General features: G+C 37.0%; 1 protein-coding gene across 3 annotated transcripts in view; it reads left to right on the forward strand.

Moving 5' to 3' along the window:
* Nucleotides 1–15,770, forward strand: part of LOC123560681 (fibrocystin-L-like) — a 93,242-nt gene that overhangs the window by 56,634 nt on the left and 20,838 nt on the right. For all 3 annotated transcript variants that reach the window (XM_053553217.1, XM_053553220.1, XM_053553219.1), the window contains exons 13-18: nt 1,877–1,963; nt 4,518–4,669; nt 6,745–6,958; nt 11,404–11,573; nt 12,475–12,643; nt 13,460–13,687. In XM_053553217.1, the coding sequence (XP_053409192.1) occupies nt 1,877–1,963; nt 4,518–4,669; nt 6,745–6,958; nt 11,404–11,573; nt 12,475–12,643; nt 13,460–13,687 (1,020 nt within the window). The remainder of the gene's footprint in view (nt 1–1,876; nt 1,964–4,517; nt 4,670–6,744; nt 6,959–11,403; nt 11,574–12,474; nt 12,644–13,459; nt 13,688–15,770) is intronic.

Below are 15,770 nucleotides of genomic sequence, written 5' to 3' on the forward strand. Positions count from 1 at the left end.
CCAAAAATAGAAATTCATCCTGAGCTATTTGGTTGAAACATTTTTAGCTCACTTGAGCGAAATGCTCATGGTGAGCTTTTGTGGCCGCTCAATGTCCGTCGTGTGTTGTGTGTCATGTGTGCGTCAACATTTTCTAAAAAAATCTTCTTGAAACCACTGGGCAGAATTACACCAAACTTCAAAGGAATGATCCTTGTGTGGTCCCCTTCCAAAATTGTTCAAAGAAGTTAATTCCATGCAGAACTCTGGTTGCCATGGCAATCAAAAGGAAGAACTTTAAAAGTCTTCTTGTCCAAAACCGCAAGGCCTAGAGGCTTGATATTTGGCATGTTACATCATCTTATGGTCCTCTATCAAGATTGTTCAGATTGTGCCCCTGGGGTGAGAAGAGGCCCCGCCCCGTGGGTGACAAGTTTTTCATAGACTTCTTGTCAAAAACCACAAGACCTAGGCCTTTGATATTTGTACGTAGCATTGCCTTGTGGTCCTCTACGAAAATTGTGCAAGTTATGCCCCTGGGATGAAAAGAGGCCCTGCCCTGAGGGGTCTCAGGTTTTACATAGACTTATATAGGAAAGAAAAACACATTAAAAATCTTCTTGTCTGAAACTGCAAGGCCTAGGCTTTTGTTATTAAGTATGTTGCCTTTCCTAGTGTATCTCTGCAAAAATTGTTTAAATTGTGTCCCTAGGGTGAAAAGAGGCCCTGCCCTGGGGGTACCAAGTTTAACATAGACTTATATAGGAAAAAACAATAAAGATCTTCTTGACTGAAAGTACAAGGCCTAGGCCTTTTATATTTGGTATGAAGCATTGCCTGGTGGATCTCAAACAAGTTTGTTCAAATTATGCCCCTTGGGTGAAAAGAGGCCCTGCCCTGGGGGTCACTTGTTATAATTGTGAGTTATATGGGAAAAAATACTTCAAAAATTATCAGATCATATTTCCTAGACTGTTTAATTATAATTACCTGATGATCCCAAGTGATAAGGGATCACTTGACTGTGACCTTGACCTACTGACCTACTTTCTTGTTTTTTAAGATACTGCCTTGAAATTTGGATGACTTGTACAGTTTTGCACACCGATCCTAAAACTGACTTTCAGTTACATCAATGTGACCTACTGACCTACATTCTTAATATTTCAGCATCATTTTGCCATTTGAAACATGTGGCTCATATCATTTAGGTGAGCGATCCAGGGTCATCATGACCCTCTTGTTGAAAATTGATTTTTTAAAATAAAAGAAATACAAAAGCCAGAAATGAAAATTGAAAATTTTACAACCGGACTTTTTGTCCTTTTTTTATTTCCTTAATAGAAAAAGTATGGTAAGGCCTAAATCTATAACTTTGAAGTCTAGATTCCCATGAAATAATAAGAAATATCATCCTGACGACAATGATATCAGTAAAATGATCACTTTATATGATCTTGTTCGTTAATCTATCAATAATGAATGTTATAGTCTAAATGATGGACACTGCATTCATACCAAATCTTGACATAAAGATCTAGATCCATTTTGCTTATGGAAGGTCGGTGGTTCTACTCAGGTGCCCGCTCGTGATGAAATAATGCACGGAGGGGCACTGGCGTCTTCCTCCACGATCAGAGCTGGAAAGTCGCCATTTGACCTAACTGTGTCAGTGCGACGTTCAACCCAACAAAATAAATAAATAAGATCCATTTTCCATCTGCAAATTTTAGATCTATCTAGATCTAGGAAAATGTTTCAACACAGTGATGGTTTTAATGTCTTAACCTGTAATATGTTCAGAAATAGTCCTACGTCGGGAAATCTGTTAAAAGAAATGAGACATTTAATAAAATCTAGTCCTTTTTGAGAATCAGTGAGATTTAATTGTTTTCAGACATTGATGACGACATTGGAGACGTCACAGAGGAAGCATCACAGTTGATGAATGAATGCCAGGAAGGAAATATAGGATCTGCACTGGGTATTTCTGATTTCATTTCTGTCATAAAGTGGACTGTCCACATTTGAGAGCATCAATACGGTGGCATAGAGGGGACATAGGAAATATTATATTTAGCTTCCAGATGTGAACATGTGATTAACGTGATAACTGTCCAATGAAACTAATCGAAATACCAGCCATTTCTTTAAAAAACAAGAAGCACTTACTTTATAAATTATAGGTTACTACTTAATAATACTTCCCTATTACCAACTACCATTATGAAAAATGGCACATCTTGTACGTTTTCTCATTGGACATGTGTAGCTAACACGTGCGCACATGATAAACAAAATATTTCCTATGTCCCCTCTATGCCACCATACATAACAATTTTTATGAAGATTTCTTTTTAAACTTTGCTAGAAAGTTTGTTGGTGCTCTTTTTAGCTCATGTGATTTTTTGAAAAAAAAATGATGAATTATTGTCATCACTTGATCGGCGTCGGCGTTGGCTTTGCCTGGTTAAGTTTTATGTTTAGGTCAGCTTTTCTCCTAAACTATCAAAGCTATTGCTTTGAAACTTGCAGCACTTGTTCACCATCACAAGCTGACACTGTACAGCAAGAAACATAACTCCATTCTGTTTTTGCAAGAATTATGGCCCCTTTTGGACTTAGAAATCAGATTTCTTGGTTAAGTTTTGTGTTTAGGTCAGCTTTTCTCTTAAAGTATCAAAGCCATTGCTTTAATACTTGCAACACTTGTTCACCATCATAAGTTGACCCTGTACAGCAAGAAACATAACTCTGTCCTGCTTTTTGCAAGAATTATGGCCCCTTTTGGACTTAGAAAATATCAGATTTATTGGTTAAGTTTTATGTTTAGATAAACTTTTCTCCTAAACTATCAAAGCTATTGCTTTGAAACTTGCAACAGATATATACTATCATAAGCTGACTCTGTACAGCAAGAAATATAACTTCATTCTGCTTTTTGCAAGAATTATGGCTCTTTCTTGACTTAGAAAATCATGGGTTAAGGACAACATTTCTATTATACAGAGACAAAAAAAAATCAGATGATCGTCTGCACCCGCAATGCGGTGCTCTTGTTTGTTTTACCTAGTCTGTATACCTTCCCTGATAACTGCTGTTACCGTACAAATTAGTAAATATACAACCCAATCATTAATAAGCCAGTCAGTGCAATGCGTTTTAATAAATAATTGTCTCATGAGTCTAACCCGTTATAATTTACTATGTTGCAACTTAAATAAACTTTGAATAAGCATCTCTCTACATACTTATTATCACCCGCCAATGAAATCGGGAGGGGGTTATTGAAATTGCGTTGTCCCTGCGTGCGTGCGTCTGTCCGTGAATCCATCCGCAGCCATTTCTCAGTAACTAGCAGGTAGAATTTCATGAAACTTGAAATAAAAATGAACCAACATACTCCGATGATGCCTGTCAAGTTGGTTTTATTTATTGGTCAATTTCCCTTAGAGTTATTGCCATTGATTTAATGAAAAATGTCCGTCCGCAGCCATTTCTCAGTAACTATCAGGTAAGGGGCCTCCGTGGCCAAGTGGTTAAGGTTGCTGACTTCAAATCACTTGTCCCTCATCGATGTGGGTTCGAGCCTCACTCGGGAAATTGAATTCTTCATGTGAGGAAGCCATCCAGCTGACTTACGGAAGGTCGGTGGTTCTACCCAGGTACCCGCTCGTGGTAATAATTCACGGAGGGGCACCAGTGGTCTTCCTCCACCATTAAAGCTGGAAAGTCGCCATATGACCTAAAATTGTGTTGGTGCGATGTTAAACCCAACAAAATAAATAAATGACTATCAGGTAGAATTTCATAAAACTTGAAATAAACATGCACCAACATATTGCAATAATGCCCATCAGTTTATTTTTTTGATTGGTCAATTTCACTTATACTTATTGCCCTTGATTAAATGAGAAATCCACGTCTGCAGCTATTTCTCAGTAACAAGCTGATAGAATTTCATGAAACTTGAAATAAATATGAACCAACATACTTCGATGATGCCTGTCATTTTTTTATTGGTCAATTTTTCTTAGAGTTAATGCCCTTTAATTGTTTAAAAATCTACAGATTTGTACATAACAAACCAACCAACCAATTGGTAGAATTTCATTAAGCTTCTTTCATTCTTTTCCATGAACATTTATTATAAACATGTGAAGTTGTGAACCTACACCTGGTCACCACCTTGCCTTCGTCACAACTCCCCCACCCCCACTCCCAACCCCCCTCCCCCCACCCTCCAAAAAATCATTCCTTAATTTTTTTTTTTCAAACCATCCATGAATATTTATCAACATGCAAAGTTTTACTGTTCCCCAACCTCACTCCTCTACCCCACTGAGTCACCCTCACAACCCATTTTTTTTTCATCCTTAAGTTTTTGCCGGATATATTTTTTGCCATTCCTTACCACAAACCCATTCTGCGAGGGATAACAATTCATCGAATTTGCTTGTTAGATCTTATATTGTTGAACATGAATACATTGTGAAAACTTTCCAGTGTGCAATATATTTTTTGCTTCATTTCAATAGGCGAAGAAACAAACTGTGAAGAAATCATTGTTGGTCAAACAACTTACATCCCAGCACAGCCAGAAGAACTTCAGTTCCATGATCAAATTTCGCCACAACATGAAGGTGTCCAATTCTTGGTCCAGCCAAGAATAAGGGCATATGATACAAATGTACGTTTTATTGTTATTTTTATGCCCCCCGGCATCTACTGATGCGGGAGGCATTTAGTGATTGTCCTGTCCGTCCTTCCGTTCGTCCGTCCGTACGAGGTTAACCAAATGGGACCGTTTCGTCTAGCATCAATACCCCTTACTAGAATGACTTGATACTAATGCAAATGTAACCTGTGACCATTCCTCATCTTCAAACATCACCTTACCTCAGTTTGACCTTGACCTCGTTTTGGACCTAGGTTGCTTTGTATGGGCCATCTCTTGGTTAACCAAATGGGACCGTTTCCTCTAGCATCAGTACTCCTTACTAGAATGACTTGATACTAATGCAGTTGTAGCCTGTGATCATTCCGCATCTTCACCTGACCTCAGTTTGACCTTGACCTTGACCTTGACCTCATTTTGGACTTGGGTTGCTTTGTATCGACAAGGATGCCACTGGGTGCATCAAGCAGCTTCTTGTTTTTCAAGTCTTATACGTCTTTGAAGTGACTGAACAAATTACAGATATCGTTAGTACAGATGCATTTGTTAAAGAAATTTTTATTTTATATCAGCTAAAATTTTTCGATTGATGCAAGCATTATTACGCGCCCCCCCCCCCCCCCCCCCCCCCCCCCGCAGTCTTCAGAAAAGGAGGGGTATATTGTTTTGCATATGTCGGTCAGTATGTAGACTAATTCGTTTCCGGATGATAAGTCAGGAATGTTTGGGCCTAGGATCTTGAAAGTTGATAAGGAGGTTGTCATCACCAGCTGATGACCCCTATTGATTTTGAGATCAGTATGTCAAAGGTCAAGATCACGGAGACCCGAAACATTTAAATGGTTTCCAGATGATAACTCAAGAACACTTGGGCCTAAGATCATGAAAGATGATAAGGAGGTTAGTCATGACCAACAAATGACCCTTATTGATTTTGAGGTCAGTAGGTCAAAGATGAAGTTCACGGTTAAATGGTTTCTGGATGATAACTCAAGCATGCTTGGGCCTAGGATCATGAAAGTTGATAGGGAGGTTGGTCATCAAGAGCTGATGACTCCTAACGATTTTGAGATCAGTAGTTCAAAGGTCAAGGTCACAATGACCAGGAACAATAAAACGGTTTCCAGAAGATATTTCAAGAACACTTGGGCCTAGGATCAGGAAAATTGATAGGGAGATTGGTCATGACCAGAAGATGACCCCTATTGATTTTGAGGTCATTAAATCAAAGTTCAAGGTCTTATTGCCCAGGAACAGTTGAACATTTTTGGACAAGAACTCAAGAAATATTGGACCAAGGATCATGAAAGTTGATAGAGGTTAATCATAGACCAGCAAATGACCCCTATTGATTTTGTGATCAGTAGGTCAAAGGTCAAAGGTCTTGATTATAGTGACCCGTAACAGTTAAACCATTTTTAGACGATTACTTGAGAACGCTTGGGCCTTGGGTCACGAAACTTAATAGGGATGTTGATCATGAAAAGCAGATGACCCCTGTAGATTTTGAAGTCAATAGGTCAAAGGTCAATGTCATATTGAACCAGATCAATAGAACTTTTGTTTACAGTGAGCAAATAATTCCTTTTTCTTGTGCAATTAATGAATGCATCGAGGGGGGGTGGCATTTCGTGTTCTAGAGCTCTTGATTTAATTTTAATTACAAACCACTTGAATAAACAGTTTTGATGTCATCTTGTATATCTTTAGGCGAGGTTTTCAACTAACCATATATAAACATACATATATGTTCAATGACCAGCATTTTATTAAAAGAAATGTTCTTTATAAGATCTGTTGCAGGTCTGTATGATTCTACACCGTTTAGATTATACGGCAAGATGTATTTCTTGATATTTTATTTGTCATGTTTCTTCCATGTGTCCCTAAGAAAATTCTCAGCCATTTTAGGCTATTTATAGAGAGGTGCTGCATCCTTACAAAGGATAGTTTATCTATTTTAGAGTTCAGAGTCGGCGGGAGTCTTGTATATTTTTTTATCATTTACTATTGTGACTTAGAAGTTGATTGAAAGTACTTATGAATTCTCATAATACCGCACCGTTTAAGAATTGAAAACTTTATAGGGTGACGTCATTGACAATTTGGGAATCGAAGAAAGTCCATGGGAGATAACGGCTTCATTAAGGTCATGTGATCCAGCGTGTGGACACGCTAATGCTGTCTTGAGTGGAACATTAACAATACCATCGTCGAATGGCTGGTTCAACTTCACTGACTTACAAATTTCACATAAAGGGGATGGTTATATCATTGATTTTGAGATATCCTCTCCTACGGGTAAGTTTATTATGTACATTTGTATTTCTTGGGCCTCCGTGGCCAAGTAGTCGCTGACTTCAAATCACTTGCCCCTCATCGATGTGGGTTCGAGCCTCACTCGGGGTGTTGACTTCTTCATGTGAGGAAGTCATCTAGCTGGCTTACAGAAGGTCGGTGGTTCTACCCAGGTACCCGCTCGTGATGAAATAATGCACAGAGGGGCACCTGGGGTCTTCTTCCACCATCAAAGCTGGAAAGACGCCATATGACCTATAATTGTGCTGGTGCGACGTTAAACCCAACAAAAAAAAAAAACAAAAAAAAAAAAAAAAAAAAAACATTCCTATTTCTACTTAATGTGTCATCATTCACCCCTTTCCCCCACTCAACCCCTGCTCACATCAGTTACCAACCCGTATTGATTAAGAGGAAACTTTGACAATCTTCTTATCAGAAAAATACATTTTCTTTTTCCAGTGTACTTATATACACTTCTTACAAAAAATTATTAAAACAAATTTATCATCAAACATGATACATTGCTATAATGTTTCTAGTTTGTTAATGGTACATGATCGACTCACATGTTTTTGTTTCTCATGAAGTTAAATGTTTTAAAGCTACATCTATCAAAAGGTTTAGTTACCCTCAAGCTCAGATATTCCAATCTGCACATATAACTGGTGAAAGAATCTTTTATTCATCCCACCTGGTAAATGAGGTACCAGTTTCATGCGAATTAGTTATAAACTGACATTCTAACTTTAATATCGGTAACTATGCGCTGACAACTATATAAGACTTAAGTCTTGAAATCATACATACTCATAAGTCATGATGGATTTAGTTCGAGGGGTTAGCGAATGCAATTTAATTTCAGATTGGCCAGCCCTTCCAACTACATTTGTTTCTGTTTCAATATATACGCAATATATTATAAAGTGTGTATGCCTTTGAGTATGTGAGGACCTTGGCACCACGGCTATGTCAATTTGCTATGTTTAGAAGTTCTGCCTTAGTGTTAAAATATCTTTTCAATGCATCTCTTCGTAAACCACTTATTGTGTTTTATTAAAACTTTACAGCAATCACTGGTATTAAGTGAAAGAATGCATATTGTCTGCAAGTGCTGCTTTGGTATTTGTATCAGAATGATAATCCCTCAAAAGTCTTTCTTAATATTACTTAACTTCCAGACTGCTTCTCTACCTAAACTTCTAGTCGGTTTCTGACAGAACTAAAAAGCAATGTTTGGTTCGAAATAGTGTTGTACATAGTTTAGGAGCATTTGACTTTGATCATTTATTCAAAACTTATGGTCCTTTAAATGTCAGTTCTTAATAAATTTGGCCAATACTACTCCCAGACTATTAGTTAAGAAATAATAAGTTCCAAATCGTGGTTTATCGTAGAATAACCAGAGCTTTGAGTTCCTACGGCCTTCGTGATATATTGTTTCGCATAAGAACGATAAATCAAAATTGGGAACTTATTATTTTGATTCTAACATGACATACTAGTATCAGTAGTGTTAGAAAAGTGGTAATTACTTTTTACGACTGTGCTACGCACTTGGATCGGATGACGTCATTGCAGGCGAGTGGTTTATTGCAGAATAACCAGAGATAGATTTTGCTCTACATGTATGTACGTTATTTGCTGGTCTTGTTAAAATGTGATTTTAAAGAAACTTCATAGAAATAATCAGTTCCAATTAAGCCTTATATTTTACACATTTTAAAGTTGGATGATTTTTCCTGCGGATATGACCCTTTATTTTATGCTAACTAATGAAATACTGTATTTTATCAGTTAAATATTTTCATATCTCATCACTCACATTGTGAAAATATGAAATCTATATTTTCACACTATGAGAGATATAGCTCCGCCCCCTAATACATTGTGTATGAATTTTAAATTATTTGCTTAAAACAGGATGAAAATTGTAGTCGCACTTTGTTCTTTATAGTATATTTCTCGATTCAAATTATTTTACTTAATGAGAATTTCATAACGTTATGCAGCAAAAAATAAAATAAAATGGAACTTTATGTTGTGTGCGTCTTTATAACGTCACAACACGTCTGACGTCATGTCTGTTTACACGCGTCTGTATCCCGCGCTGAGATTAAAATTTGTTGCAAAATGCACATTTAAACGTAATTGAGCATAAAATAAAAAGAAAATTTGTTTGTTTTTCGTGAATATGGAATATATCTCACCTCGAAGTGAGAAAATTTTCACATTTTCACTCGCGCTACGCGCTCGTGAAAATATTTGAAATTTTCTCACTTTTCAGTGAGATATATTCCATATTCACTCAAAACAAACAAATATCCTCTATTTAGTAACTGTAAGATTCATGAGCAGATTTGAAACAACCTTCTAACTGATAATGACACCTTTATTGAACAAAGAATATGTTCCTTTTTTAAACTGAACCTTGAAGCCCGGCTTGTTACTTTTTAGCTCACCAGGGCCAAAGGCTCAGGTCAATCACCGTCCGGCGTCCGTAAACTTTTACTTAAAATAACATCTCCTCATAAACCGCTCGGCCAATTTCATCCAAACTTCACAGGAATGTTCCTTGGGTAAAGCTCTACAAAAATTGTTCAAAGAATTGAATTCCATGCAGAACTTTGGTTGCCATGGCAACAGAAAGGAAAAACTTTAAAAATCTTCTTCTCAAATACAGAGCCCTAGAGCTTAGATATTTGGTGTGAAGCATTGCCTAATGGACCTCTACCAATTTTGTTCAAATCATGACCCCGGGGTCAAAATTGACCCCGCCCCAAGGGTCACTTGATTTTACATAGGAAAATCTTAAAAAATCTTCTTCTCAAAAACCAGAAGCCCTAGAGCTTAGATATTTGACATGTAGTATTGCCTAGTGGATCTCTACTTAAGTTGTTCAAATCATGACCCCGGGGTCAAAATTGACCCGCCCCAGGGGTCCCATAGGAAAATCTTCAAAAAATTTCTAAAAATTAACCAGAAGGCCTAGAGCTTAGAAATTTGACATGTAGCATTGCCTAGTGGACCTCTACAAAATTTGTTCAAATCATGATCCCCGGGTTAAAATTGAACCTGCCCCAGGGGTTACTTGATTTTACATAGGAAAATCTTCAAAAATTTCTAAAAATAAACCAGAAGGCCTAGAGCTTAGATATTTCACATGTAGCATTGCCAAGTGGACCTCTACAAAATTTATTCAAATCATGACCCCCGGAGTCAAAATTGACCCCGCCTCAGGGGTCACTTGATTTTACATAGGAAAATCTTCAAAAAAATTCTAAAAATAAACCAGAAGGCCTAGGTCTTAGATATTTTACATGTAGCATTGCCTAGTAGACTTCTACAAAATTTGTTCCAATCATGACCCCCGGGGTCAAATTGACCCCGCCCCATGGGGTTACTTGATTGTACATAGAAAAATAAACCAGAAGGCCTAGATCTTAGATATTTGACATGTAGCATTGCCTAGTGGACCTCTACAAAATTTGTTCAGATAATGACCCCCGGGGTCAAAATTGACCCCGCCCCAGGGGTCACTTGATTTTACATAGAAAAATCTTCAAAAAAAAATCAAAAAAATAAACCAGAAGGCCTAGATCTTAAATATTTCACATGTAGCATTGCCTAGTGGACCTCTACAAAATTTGTTCAAATCATGACCCCCGAGGTCAAATTGACCCCGCCCCATGGGGTTACTTGATTGTACATAGAAAAATCTTCAAAATTTTCTAAAAATAAACCGGAAGGCCTAGAGCTGAGATATTTGACATGTAGCATTGCCTAGTGGACCTCTACAAAAGTTGTTCAAATCTTGACCCCCAGGGTCAAATTGACCCAGCCCCAGGGGTCACTTGATTGTACATAGGGAAATCTTCATAAATTTGCTAAAAATAAACCAGAAGGCCTAGATCTTAGATATTTGATATGTAACATTTCCTAGTAGACTTCTACAAACTTTTTTCAAATCATGACCCCCGGGATACAACTGGCCCCGCCCCAGGGGTTACTTGATTGTACATCGGAAAATCTTCCAAAAAAATTCTAAAAATCATCAGTTTGACATTTGAAACATGTAGCTCATATTACTCAGGTGAGCGATCCAGGGTCATCATGACCCTTTTGTTGATATATTATTAACACATACGGTGAAGTACAAAACCAAATAAGTTAAGAATTGAAGGAAAATGGTATAAACATGTACAGCCAAACTTATATATGGTTATCAGCTGGAAAGGCAAGGTGCTCTATATTGAAGATGACCTTTATGCCCATTTAGTATTTTATGATGAAATGGTATTGTAATATAAAGCTACATGACAGAGGGCAATGTATCTAATTCAAATTTAGAGTCTTATGGTCTGTGGTAGCAGGTGGTCGTTAGTCGAGTTGTGACTGTATTACGATTAACAAGAACTCCTTCAGATACTGTAGTAAATGTATTTCAGGAACAAATCTGACACTTGCAAGTTCTCCATTCTCTGTGGATGGCCTTCCAATGACAGCTGGTGTTTACTCTATGACAAGTGGAGATATACCGCAGGACTCTACATTCTCCATAACCTTTGATCTCCGGGATAACTCTACAGACATTGCCATTCCCGACATCACATGGAGGGTTAGTAAAATAGTGTATTTGTATACCCCTTTAAACATGCCCCTTCAGATCACCATGAGGTGTTAACTGATATTTCCATGCCGGAAGTTACAAGGAGTAATGCATTTCAACGCAATTTGATTGGTTTTGTTGGGCATACTTCTCATAATGAACCCCTTATTATTTTTGTTTTCCTAGTCATATATTAGACAGCAGTACAGTTAAAAAACAGCAGTAACCTGTTTATTATACATGTGGCAGTAGCGTTCCTAGGATACAGTATGTGTCCATCAGCCATATATACACTTAAATATATTACAATTACTATGTTTTCTAAGGGAAAAATGCCAAAAAAAAATAAAAAATGGCTCATTTGTCACAGGGGCAAAAACATTTCAAAATGATTTTTATTGCATTTTTTCCGTAGAAAACATAATAATAATTGTAATATATTAAGATGTATATGGCTCATGGACCTATACTGTATCCTAGATATGCTACTGCCACCAGTGGTTTATTTCTGAACGAAACTTCTTAGCATTAGCACAAACTTTCCTAGTTATATCAAATCCTATGTGCTGAATATATTTGTGCATAATTTTATAAACTATTATTTTGTTGCTGATACAAGTGTTAATCCTGCGTGCGGAGTAATGCGCTTGTAGAAAAAGCCGCACTGTTATTGTTACTATGTGAATTGTTTTTATCTTGGATGGAATCAACTGTTCTAGATTTTAAAGAGCTAGATTAAAGCAACACCATGCAAAATTTGTGTGATCCAGATAAAACAAAATCATCTCGGAACTGGCAAAATCCTTTTGAGATAAATACAACATCCAATTACAAGGTGCTGTTAAAATAACACTTTTATGTCAGTTTAAACAGAATGTTCAATTTTAAACTCATGCATTTACTTATATAGGGACATACTTCCTTCGATGTAACTTGTGATCTTGTGACTTCATCAGAAACTGGAACATTTTCTGGAACACTGAGTAAAACATTTGACAGTGCAACTGGCAGAGCAACTTTTGATGACCTGACATTCTCTGGATATGGGCTGGTCACTATCTCTTGCCTGGTTGTTTCAAGTATGTAGAATTTTGTTATGTACTGTTTGATCTGGCTACTGTGTAACAATATTCTCTTGATTTCTCTTTAGTTAACCTTTAGCATGTTGGCGGCAAGTGATTCTGCCTTTGCAACCAGTGCAGACCAGGATCAGTCTGAAGACCTGTGCAGCCTGACATGGTCTGCACTGTTCGCTATTCAGTTAGTTAATTTTCAGTGAACACTGGTCCTTTCGAATAATAAATGGTATTGCCAAAATTGAATGATGGACCAGTCCATTTTAGAAATTTAGCAGAGTAAGGGTTAAGGCAATATATATGCATCAAAGGCAATATATATGCATCATTCCATATAACTTCAGTGGTGGTAAAATTAACACTTCTTTTATATTTAAAATCAAAATATCGAAATTAGATCTAGTTTTGAATTTATTGTCAAGAACGATTTCAGCTATTTTACACCATTTCTTTTTAAATTTCAGTTTTGACTTTTTTTCTGACAGACTGATGTAAAATTTTCTGGAAATCTTAGTTAGTTATTATCAGAACAACATTTCCATGTAAACGGTTTGAATAATTACGAAAGGTTTTCATGGGCCAGATCTTACTAAGGGAAAAATACATTTTTGGGCATAAAGTTGAAGTTGTAAAGATATCTAAAACGATCTTATTACCTATAGACTGATATGTATTTAACATAGGCAACTGCTATGCATCACACATTGTATATATCCTTCTGATATGAACTTACGCATTTTACAGCTATCCTTCGATGTAAACTATATTATATCATGTTAGGAATAAATTAACTAAGAATACCAATGTTCATTTCCACAGCTCCGGATGAGTACGAGTTCTATTCCTTCCGTAAGGTTTTTGTTCTCGGCTCCCATCAAGCTTCCATCGTACCTGAGGCTTCAGCATATATTGTTGTGAGGTACAATGCTGACTACGATCTGACATTACCAACACCAGTTGCTGCAGCTCAACTTGAACAAGCGACCATTGAAGTTTTCACCATTAAATATACGGGTGTTATCATTAGAAATTCGTTTTTAAGCAAAGGTAATAATTATATCAAAAATCTGTTAATAGAATATAATTGTTTTGTCAGTCAGTTCTAAAATCTTCATCCAGTAATGTACCAAACCCTTCAGTGATTTCCTATCGGTATTGCTATTTTCGCACTTTCTGTTTCTGCCCAGAAGTGCAACCGGACATTTTACTAGTTTTTACACTTTATTACAATGGACCCAAACTCCCAGTAGTGATTATCTAGCCCTTCACGAGATAGGACAGTTGTAAATAAATTTGATATATTTTCTGTTTAAGTAAACAGTCTGTTAAGAGCTGTCACACCAGACTACAGCCCCAGACCTACTTAAAAAATTAATTACTAACCATATGTTCATAAATAACATTTAAACCACAGAAGACACCTAAAAAGTAGCGGTCATGTATCTTCTTTTAAACACATTTGATATAGGGTTTGTTTACATTTCTGTAAATGCAAAAATATTTTTGAAAAGGCTACTCACATGTCAAATACAGCTCAACTTGCTCACATAAAACATGAGAATGTCACTGTGAAAAATAAGGATCCCCTTCTCTCTCCACCCTCATCCCGCAATTACCTATTTAGTACTTTTATACTATTAATTGCTTGCCACGACCATGACCAGTACAACAACGCATGACCGTTGAGTTCTTTGTTAAGTTATTACTTTATAATAGCATCCACATTTGCCTTAAAGCTCACTGACTTAGTACATTACATTACAGAACATTACAAAATATTCTAAAATGTTTGAAGTGACAAATGTCTCTTTTTTAATAAGGGGATATCACTGTTCATGTCTTGGCCATCTTTATCACAGACGGTTAAACATAATTTTAGCCACGCCATGAGAAAACCAACATAGTGCATTTGTAACCAGCATGGATCCAGACAAGCCTGTGCATCAGTGAAGTCTGGTCAGGATCAGTGCTGTTCAGTAACGGTTTCTCTAATTGCAATAGGCTTTGAAAGTGAACAGCATGGATCCTGACCAGACTGCACGGATGCCTGCTCCTTTCGTATCCCGAAAAGTGACTCTGGAAGAAGCAAAAATGACTTAATTTAAGGGGTTGTAATTAATGAAGCGTTCCTTAATAAAAACTCTTTTTACTTTTTGAGCTCCCATTTCTCAAGCTAGAATTACTAGCATTTTTGGATAAGAGTCCTGTGCATGGATGCTTTACAGGTGGCATGCTAGAGATCTAGGGAAGCACCTGGAACTAGAGCGTCTTCTTGGTCATGTACTATCCTCCATCTATTTAAAAAACTGTCAACTATCTTTACTGTTCTTAGTAGAGGTATAATTCTTGATAGGAATAGAAGTCTATGGAAATCTTATAGTCTAATAAAAAATGCCAAAATGACCTTATCAGGCATTTGAATCCTGTTTGAAAAGAAAACTTGCCTCATTTAGAAGTGTTCAGCCTAAAAGAAACGAAATAAAGTACTTTTAGTTACGAAAACTGTTAAATGAGTAGACTCAGTCATAGATGTTTTCATGATGCCGCAAATTTTAGATCTCGCGAATGTTATTGATTATAAGTATTTGCGAAATATGTGCTCAACAAAAATATCTGATTTTACAACACAAAATCATCATGGCCCTCTTGTTAGCATTTTGGCATAAACTAGGAAAATCTAACTCCTCGAATTAAAGAAGCTGTAGTTTAATGTTACGAAAAGCATTAAATGAGCCGTGCCATGAGAAAACCAACATAATGGGTTTGCGACCAGCAAGGATCCAGACCAGCCTGCGCATCCGCGCAGTCTGGTCAGGATCCATGCTGTTCGCTAGCAGTTTCTCCAATTCCAGTAGGCTTTAAAAGCGAACAGCATGGAGCCTGACCAGACTGCGCGGATGCGCAGGCTGGTCTGGATCCATGCTGGTCGCAAACCCACTATGTTGGTTTTCTCATGGCGCGGCTCAAATAGATAATAATATCTAATACTTTCTGGTGTCATTCTAGATGCACTCTGATAAGCATTCAAATTAAGCAGTCATCTACATATTAGAAAAAAAATTAAACAATTTAAAGCTTTCAATGAAAAATGCTCCAAGATGAACATATTTTTTTTTACTTTTAAAAAAAC

This window comes from Mercenaria mercenaria, chromosome 10, assembly GCF_021730395.1.
Source record: "Mercenaria mercenaria strain notata chromosome 10, MADL_Memer_1, whole genome shotgun sequence".
In the NCBI taxonomy this organism is placed as follows: domain Eukaryota; kingdom Metazoa; phylum Mollusca; class Bivalvia; order Venerida; family Veneridae; genus Mercenaria; species Mercenaria mercenaria.